Below are 10,063 nucleotides of genomic sequence, written 5' to 3' on the forward strand. Positions count from 1 at the left end.
TAGTTCTTTTATCCACTCCCCTTTTATTGAACATCTAGTTTGGATCTTTAACTTATATATTGTTGATTACATGCTCATTAGTACCAATCTCCAAGTTATACAGTAAAATGTTGAAGTCCTTAAAGCAAAAATGACTTATTTCATGCCCCAAAGTGAAAAAAGAATAGATATATCAGTAAGCCTATCAAGAGTCTCTTATAAATACATGCTTCACAAGGATGTATTGCTTTATCCAAGAGAGATAATTCAATGGTGACAAAAGAACAATAGTTAAAATAAGAATTTTAAAGTGTTGAAAGTGTGTTATCCATCTACAATAGGACTAAATCAGAAACAAGTAATAGAAGCAAACTTGGGAATTAAGTATTTATATGAAATAATTGTTATATCAAAATGAAATCACAGTAGAAAAGATAAAATAGCTGTACAAACATTGAAAAGGAACCATTTATGATATTGTTAATTAATACTGCTGCCACATCTTGGTAGCTGTGTTTTCTGATAGTCAGTTTTCTGATTTCTTAAAACATCCTCCAAGTACACCTAGATTTTTCAAATATATAAGAAATTAAGGAGCCAGAGCATTCTCTCAGACATGAGTAGGAATGAAGGTCTATACCTCTTTCAGAAGACCTGGCATCATCATATCACTTGTATTGTGATTTTGATATACTCTATATTGATAGAATTATGGAAAGATATAAAAAGCATGAAAAGATTACCTTAACACTTAAATATGCCACACTCTTCATGCATGTTTGAAAGTTTTTTGTTTTAAAGCCTAATTCCAGAATCACCTGTGTAGCTCTATACTTTTGACAGGCTCCACTAAACTCTTGGTAGAATGTTTGTTCTCTTTTGATAAATAAACAACCACTTATACTGTCCATGGCTTATGATTCAATTCTCTCCTTCAAAAAGATAAGGATACAGAGACTGCTAACATATTAGTATTAATTTATGTGCAATTACAGCATACAAACAAGGCAGAATAAATAGGATAAAGTTGAATGTATAACTTTGGTTGAAATTTATAACTGTATGCATCAGAAATAAAAAGAATAGTGTCAAAGTAGTGACTATGCTCTGGCCGCATAATGTGCACATGTAGAATGCACTATACCCCAGGGTGTGAATCTGTGTAAGGCAGGAATAAACACATAGTTTTTAAATTAGATTTAAACTTACAAACTAATTTTATAGCACCAAGTGTTTTTAAAGAACGAAGAAATTTTTGCTAAACTCAGTTCTGTCTGCCTTATGTCATATCCATATCTATCAATTTTCAAGGAAATGACTGAAAATGAATAAATAATTAATTTGATAAATGAGCTTTCAAATATTTTTACTATATATTTTAGGTATACATGCCAGCTTCTGGGGACCATAGCAGAGATCAGAGACATTGAAGTTTGGTGTGTTACTAAGGGTTACATGTACTTAAAATACATGTACTTAAAATACAAATATACATGAATACAAGAATGAGGTTTACCTTGTAATTGCTCTATTTATTTACTTCTGAAATTTTCTCCTTTGTTTGTTTAAAAATTTTAACTTAAGATGTACAATTTAAATGTGTCCAAGAGAGCAGGGATTTTGCTGAGAGGAAGATCTTATGTGGCTGGAAATCTGCTCCCTGCCTTTGGTGTAATACAACACATTGATAATTTAACACTGAGAAACTTTCACATTTAATATCTTCATTAGGTACTGAAATGGCTTCAAAACTTGTCTTCATCCAATTTAAAGTTGAGAGGTTGTATGAGCAAATTGCTCCAACTCCATCATAACACAGAGTAAATTAAATCATATGAGTGTAGATAAAATACCTGTCCACAGCTTCCTCTGTCAGCATTTTAAGAGATTATTGATGAAAGAAATCAAAAGGGAGCTCAAGGAGAGCTGGGAACACAAAATGATAGCCTTAGTGGAAAGGGAAGCTCTCTCAATTCACTTTCCATGATTTAGTGGGTAACTGGAAGCATGTCAACGTTAGATATTATCAAGACAAAAAATTCTCTGCTAGAACTTAAGAGCTCACGTCTACATAAAATGTGTATTTTCCCTACAAGCAGACATTTTTAAGTGAAATAAGTATATATGTGTGTGTGTGTGCTTATATATACATCACACTTTCCAGTCAGATCTTTTTCAGATATCTATTGCATTTTTGTCTCTCTCTCTCTCTCTCTCTCTCTCTATATATATATATATATATATATATATATACATATATATATATGCATATATATATCTTTTTGTCAATGTTTATATATATACATATATATATGTATATAAATGTATATATATAAATATTTTACCACCAGATATATATACACACATATATCTGGTGGTAAAACATTTAATCATAGCACTTGATAAGCAGAGCCATGTAAAACTCTAAACATTCCAAATCTGACGAGTAGAAATATCAGAGTTGCAGGCAAGGAGCAATCTTTATTGAGACCCACTCTCAAAAAACAAAAGATCAAATACACAATCCTAGTAATATTTTTAAAACCCCTCCATCCTAACATGTTTTAATAATGTTATCTTTGGCCTTTGTTTACATTAATTTCCCCATAATTCTTACTTACTTACTTAATTCTCATTTAATCTCCCCATAATTCTGACTTCAAATTCATATTCACCAGCTTCAAATTTAGCTCTCATATGCGGTGATAAGTTAAAAGTGAGTAAATTTTATTCATGCTTGTTTCTGACAAAATATACTTTTAAATCTTTAAATAGTGGATTTATTTATAAGAGGATATAATGGAGAAAATAGATATGCATATACATATTTATATGTCTTACATGAGATGATAATATTCATTTTTAAAACTTGATAGAAAGAAAAATACTCTTTGTACTTATTTCAAATCTTTTTTTTTTTTCAAAAGGTTCTACATTTTATTACTGGAGAAACCACTCCCAACTTAAACATGATCAAGTCTCCAGATTGAAAATGTTGAACTTCATCTTGTAACACTCATCAAGGATCACGATTCATTATTAATTGTTTTGCCATTCATTGTTGACTCCTTACAGACCCAGCTTTGTTCTCCTCCAGTGTCTTCTCTTGGAGTTGTACCTGATTTTGTTGCCAGTTTTCATCCGAATCCACTGAGGAATAGGACAATTTTGCTTTTGTTTCTTAGCAAGGAATCGCTTGATTCTGAAAGTCTTGTGAGAAGACATGGCGAGAAGGCTAGGCGGGCAGGTGGCGCACTATGGAGAAGGAAAGGTGAAGAGTATTTCAAATTTTTTAAAAACCAAAGTTAGTAATGATGTTGATTGAAGGAAATTGCTTCTGCATGATCATTTTATTTTCTAAAGAAACAGGTACTTCCAAATTTTTAAGTATCATGCCATATAGCATACTAGAATAATATGAAAATATATTTTAAATTTTTCTTTCTATTTTGTTCCTTCTTTTATTTTCTTCTTTATCTTACTTGAATCATTGAATATTTTGGGTTCCAAAGAAATTATTTCCTTTTGAGGAATATGTGAATAGGATTGACACAGACTGGTTTAAGTATCAAAATCAATGACACATTCACAAAAATACAATAGATATCTGAACAAGGTCTGACTGGAAACTATGATGTAAATAAGATTTCTTTCTCTGAAGGAGAAGTTGATGTGTGAATTTATCCAATTTGTCACAATATATCCTGATTCAGAGAAAAGTACAAGACATTGCTGATACATACTCAAATGTATCTCTGTGTCTGGTCCTAGTACATTAGTGGCATTTTTCTACATACTTCTAATTAGGAGATAGTGATACTCTCTTTAGAGCGTGTAAATTACTGCCTTATAGTAGTTGGTTTAGGATCACTGACTTTGTTAAAGGGACTAGCCTTGATATGGGGAGCCATTTTATTTTTTTTAATGCATATAATTGTGAAAACCACATAAAATATTCCTTTAAAATCATGTAACATCAAAAAAGTTTGTTGAGTGGTCAGTTTTACAACATTGTCAGTGTTCTTTAGCAACAAATACTACTTCTTCCATTCTAATCCTTTGAAATTATATGATTTTTAGACATTTCTATCACCATGAAAAACAGATTATATTTAAAAATATTATATAAAGTTTTATATTCTTTTCTTCTATAGCTTCTTTCATGTATATTTTGAAATATATTCGTATCTACTTTAACTTTCTAATTTTCACTTCCCGGTTTTGCTCCAACATGTCACATTCATTTTTTTTATTAATCCACTAAGCCCAGTTACTGCTGCATATTCCTATATAGGTGTGAGGACATCTAGTTGAGCATGGGAAACCAACCATTGGTGAAATCCTCCAGTAAGAATGATCCTTCCTTCCCAAGCAGCTCTCCAATGTCAAGAGTTCCTCAGTAAAGAGTAGTGTTGTACTATCATCTACTCAAATTTATTCCAAAATTTTGTTGACTTGATCTTGTGCAGATCTTGTATAGGAAATGCTAGCTTTTATGAGGTATTTCTTGCCTAGAAATCAAAGTCATGGCCTGAAAACAGCACCAGACATTTCTCCTAGGTCTTCTATCGTAGCTCTTCTATGATATCCTCTGAGCCTCTGTGGTTGTGGTACTAATACAGATATCTCATTTAGAAATGAGAAATCATTCTTAGTGGGACAATGTTGACATGTGTCTTATTCTCAGTATCTTCAGTATCCTTCCATCCACTTTTCTTTACTACAAAAATAAGTTTCTCTCTCAAGACTTACAGTAGCCTATATCTATGGGTATAAGCATAGATGTTTAAAAAATGTACTACTCAGGATTCTCTAAAGTCACTATATATACTTTCTATAGTATGTATAGAAGCAATACACCTTCTGAACACACACACGTGCTTGTGTGTGTGTGTGTGTGTGTGTCTGTGTGTCTGTGTAATTAGTTCTGTGATTGATATAATTTATTGGAATTTCAAACAGGGTGCACTCCAGCTAATCCAACAATGGTTAGCTGTGAAACTTAATGTCAAGAATCTTGTTATTACTGGATCCCATAAAGCTGGGTATCTCTACTTCAGCTGGTCTTCTTTATATGTACATATGTAAGAGTACATGAAATCTTAAATAATTTAAATCTGTATTAAGTTCATGACTAAGGAGGGTAAGTACTTTTTAAATGTTGGATAAACGTGGTACCACTCACTGTTTTAATTTTATTTTTCCTTTAGCTGTGCAGAATCTTTTTTAATTTTACAATGTCAAGGTTGTCACTTGTTGACCTCAGTTCTTAGACAAGGGAATTCTTGTTTAGAAAGTCTTTCCCTTTACTTATATCCACTACAGCACTGTCTATGTTTTCTTTTTTTTTCTTTTCTTGTTTTTTTTTTATTGAGAAAAGAAAAAAAACATAAACAAAAATCAAGTTTCCACCTCCTCCCAGCCTCCCATTTCCCTCCCCCTCCTCCCACCCTTCTCCCCCTCCTCCCACCCTTCTCCCCCTCCTCCCACTCTTCTCCCCCTCCCACCACTCCTCTCCCCCTCCCTCTCCAGTCCACAGAGCAGTTCGGGTTCCCTGCCCTGTGGTAAGTACTAGGTCCTCCCCCCTCCGTCCATATCTAGGAAGGTGAACATCCAAACTGGCTAGGCTCCCACAAAGCCAGCACATTAAGTAGGATCAAAGCCCCGTGCCATTGTCCTTGGCATCTCATCAGCCCTCCTTGTTCGCCATGTTCAGAGAGTCCGGTTTTATCCCATGCTTTTTCAGTCACAGTCCAGCTGGCCTTGGTGAGCTCCCAATAGATCAGCTCCACTGTCTCAGTGGGTGGGTGCACCCCTCGTGGTCCCGACTTCTTTGCTCATGTTCTCCCTCCTTCTGCTCCTCATTGGGATCTTGGGAGTTCAGTCCAGTGCTCTTGTGTGGGTCTCTGTCTCTATCTCTATCCATCACCAGATGAAGGTTCTATGATGATATGCAAGATATTCGCCAGTATTGCTATAGGATAGGGTCATTTCAGGTTCCCAATCCTCAGCTGCCCAAGGAACTAACTGGGAACCTCATCTTGGGCACTTGGGAGCCCCTCTAGGGTCAAGTCTTTTTCTTCTAGCAGTTTCAGATTTCATTTTAGTTCTTTGTTTAAGTTGGACAAATTTTTGTAAAATTTAAAAAGAAGATATCTAATTACATCTGTGCTTGTAGACATACAGTTTCACAGAACCTTTTATTGAAGACACTATTTATCATCCAGTCGGATTTGGCCATCTTTGCTAGATCTGTGGGTTGTATAGGATGTCTAGATGGATAGAGTCAGGCAAGTTCATTAGGATAGGCCCTGGGAAATGATATAGGATATTTGGCTTGGTGGGAAGTCTTCATGTTGTATGGAAGAACTGAATTGGTAATGGTGTTAGAGACTTTTATTATCACTTCAATCTGGTTGATGGCTATGAAGCTGTTTAATTTATTTATTCTGTCTTTTTAAATTTCGGTATGCTATATACTTCTAAGAAGTCTTTCTTTTTTAAGTTTATGGGATATAGGATTTTAAAATATGTCTTTATGAATTTAAAGCTCATTGATATCTTTATGAATGTCTATGTTTTATTTCTATTTTATTAATTACTTTTATTAATTTCAGGGTTCCCTATTTCTTCAATTAGTTTGGGTAAGAGATCCTGAAACTTATTTATCTTTTCAAAGAACCAACTCTTCATTTTACAATTTTTTTTCTATTGCTTTGGCTTCTTTCTTTTAAATTCACTAATCTCTACTCTGAGTGTAGTTATTGATTGGGGTTTGTTTAATTTGTTCTTTTGCCAAGTCTTCAGGTTCAATATTGAATTATTAACTTGAGATATTTCAAAATTTTAATATAAGTACTTAGAACTAAAACCTTTCCTCAAAAAAGTGTCTTTATTGTGTTTCATAGGTTTTACTATGTTGCATTTTCATTTTAATACAATTTCAAGATTGTTTGAATTTATTTGACTGAGTTATCATTCAAGAGTGTGTGGCAGTTTACTTTCTACAGTTATTATTGCTGTTAATAACTAGCAATTTTTTTGATTCTCCATCTTAATCAGATTTAATACAGAATGCTATTCTGTTATCTTATATTTGTTGATATTTTCTTTGTGTCCTAATATAATATAAAAATTGACATAGTTCCATAGACTACTAAAAGGAATATATATTCTTGTTATCATTGAATGTTCTGCAGAAGACAGGTATGTCTAGTTTTCCTGTTTAATTTTGGCCAGAAGACCTGTCATTGGTGAGGTGGTATACTGGAATTAACTACCACATAAGCACCGAGGTTAAACTCTGGTGTTCTTTCTAGTAGAATTTTTTTATATTAAATTTATTTATTTATTAAAAATTTCTGCCTCCTCCCCGCCACCGCCTCCCATTTCCCTCCCCCTCCCCCAATCAAGTCCCCCTCCTTCGTCAGCCCAAAGAGCAATCAGGGTTCCCTGACCTGTGGGAAGTCCAAGGACCGCCCACCTCCATCCAGGTTTAGTAAGGTGAGCATCCAAACTGCCTAGGCTCCCACAAAGCCAGTACGTGCAGTAGGATCAAAAACCCATTGCCATTGTTCTTGAGTTCTCAGTAGTCCTCATTGTCCGCTATGTTCAGCAAGTCCGGTTTTATCCCATCTAGTAGAATTTTGAAGAAAAACTATAAATAAGTTTGTATGTTCTTAGAGTTGAAGCATCATCATGATACATTGTTTCTTTAATATGTACAGATTATTCTGGGCGGTGGTGGCGCACGCCTTTAATCCCAGCACTCGGGAGGCAGAGGCAGGCGGATCTCTGTGAGTTCGAGACCAGCCTGGTCTACAAGAGCTAGTTCCAGGACAGGCTCCGCTCCAAAACCACAGAGAAACCCTGTTTCTAAAAACCAAAAAAAAAAAAAAAAAAAAAAAAAAAAAAAAAAAAAAAAAACAGATTATTCCTTCTTATCTCTTCAAACTGGTATTTGTTTAAAGTTAGTTTTGTTAGAAATCAGTAACGTTAACCTTCTGCTAGAAATAATGTGTATTTTACAAAGCCTCCTTTGAGAATAAAGGCTATTGTGATGTATGCATACCCTCTATACTGTAGATTCACAGTGACCTGGCTAAAGAAGTGCATGCTTAGTTACATGTTAACTGTCAAAAAAATATTTGTAGCAGACTTTTATTTTTTATTAAGAAGAACATAATAGTCAAATTACAGCATTCTGGAGAAAGGGGAAGGTGTATCTCTGTGAGTTTGAGGGTAACCTAGTCTACAAGCCAAGTTCAAGGACAGCCAGAAGTGTTACAATGAGAAACTCTGTCAGAAAGAAAAAAAGAAAGAAAGAAAGAAAAGAAAGAAACAAAGAAAGAAAGGAATAGAATTCCTAGGTTGTCTATTTTTTTTTCCTTATTCACACTAACCATGACTGTGGTCAGTATGCATTTGCTTAAATAATTATCAATCCAAATGGTAAAATATTTGTTGAAGCTTGACAACTTTTGTAACTGATCATTGGTCATTTGTAGTTCCTTAGTTTTACGTACATAATCTTGGTTGATATTTCATTTGCTATATCACTTAGTTTATATTGTTCTAAATTAGTGCCGTGCATATGTCTACTAAATTTCTAATTTCAACTAGATGTTCTTCATGTCTTATAATTTAATTAAATTGCTTATGTAATTCTTTTATATTGGAACCACGTTTGTTTTTTCTGTTTGATGGTCTGTCTATACATTCTGCTTAATGAAGTTCATAGCAACATTGCATATTTTACTCATTTATTAGATGTTAATGTAATATTTACAGAAATGTTGGTATTAAAGCTACTGGATTATAGAAACAATTTAGGAAACTTTCTGCAGTGATTAATCATGATGGTGAAATAATTACTTAAGCCATTATGTCATAATTTATAAACTGAATAGATCTACATAATTGTTTAACGTTGAGACAAGTGACCACTGATTTATATAAAGAATGTTTGCTAAAACTTTTTATAGCAAAACTGGTAACATAATGAAAAGCAAAAACCCATCCACTGGCAATTGCAACAAAATCTTTAAGGTTAGATTAACAACAAATTTCATTATATAATAGATGCTTCTGAGATAGGAATGTTTTTTTATAAAATAAATCAAAGGGAATATTGATGTACAGGACAAGTCTGCTTACATCTAGAGTGAATGAGAAGGGATGACTTGGTGCTTATTTGGAAAATATTTCTTCTACCTTTTACATAATCACATAATCAGAGTAAGGAACCAAACATATATATGTATGTATGTAGCAGATTAATGCTTTTCAAGAGGTGCTGTTGCTGTTTTGTAAGTTGTAGTGGTGAACAAAGTGGAATTCACAGGAAGTTCCTCTTTGGGATGATACAATTTCCACAACTACAAAAGGAATCTAATTAGACAAATGATTTTTAACAATCTTAGGGATTTTTGTTACACGGTTGTTTTGTTTTAAAATTAGCATAATATATACAAATTTTAGATTTTACTTCTACCTTCCACAATTAAAAAAATTGTAGTATTTTATAAGCTATAATATGAACTATCTTGAATTTATAATAATTTAGGAGTATTAAAAAAATCTCATCAACAACATAGCTGAGTCCTGTGCTGTACACTTAAATATCAGCACTTTGGACATAGCAAATTCAATGTCAGTAAGAAGTTGTCTCAAAAACAAACAAAAAATTTGACAGACCAAAGACAGAATTATAAGATGAATAAATCAAGCACTGGTAGAAGTCAAAGCATCTCTTCATAATCTTGAATTTGTGCTAACTAAGGTATTTCTGCATTAAAAAAGTTTTCATGATAGAGAAAAGAATTTTTAATAGCCAAAAATGTGTCCTCCCTAAGTTTACAATCCTATGTGAAAAAAAAGAATCAAAACTATAATTGCTATGAGTATAAAACCATGAGTATTCTTACTTATTTTATGCATTGCCATTCTTTTTAACACTGAAATATTTATTACAAAATAAATAAATCCTACAATGAAAATAAAGGATGGAGTTACGGATTTTACTGCACTGTGTTAGTGACAAAATTATTGTGTCGTCAGATCATAGATGTTTTTACATTATGAA

The 10,063-nt window shown here is 33.1% G+C and overlaps 1 protein-coding gene across 1 annotated transcript; it reads right to left on the minus strand.

Annotated features, from left to right (window-relative positions):
• Positions 1 to 3,025: 3,025 nt before the first annotated feature.
• On the minus strand, positions 3,026 to 3,204 carry LOC121466685 (60S ribosomal protein L39-like). Its single transcript, XM_041680464.1, has one exon. The coding sequence runs from the start codon at positions 3,202 to 3,204 to the stop codon at positions 3,049 to 3,051; it is 156 nt and encodes a 51-aa protein (XP_041536398.1). The 3' UTR covers positions 3,026 to 3,048.
• Between the last annotated feature and the right edge of the window lie 6,859 nt (positions 3,205 to 10,063).

The sequence above is a fragment of the Microtus oregoni genome, unplaced genomic scaffold (genome assembly GCF_018167655.1).
Source record: "Microtus oregoni isolate MIOR12 unplaced genomic scaffold, Mior012 000034F_ref0000314, whole genome shotgun sequence".
Taxonomy (NCBI): Eukaryota; Metazoa; Chordata; class Mammalia; order Rodentia; family Cricetidae; genus Microtus; species Microtus oregoni.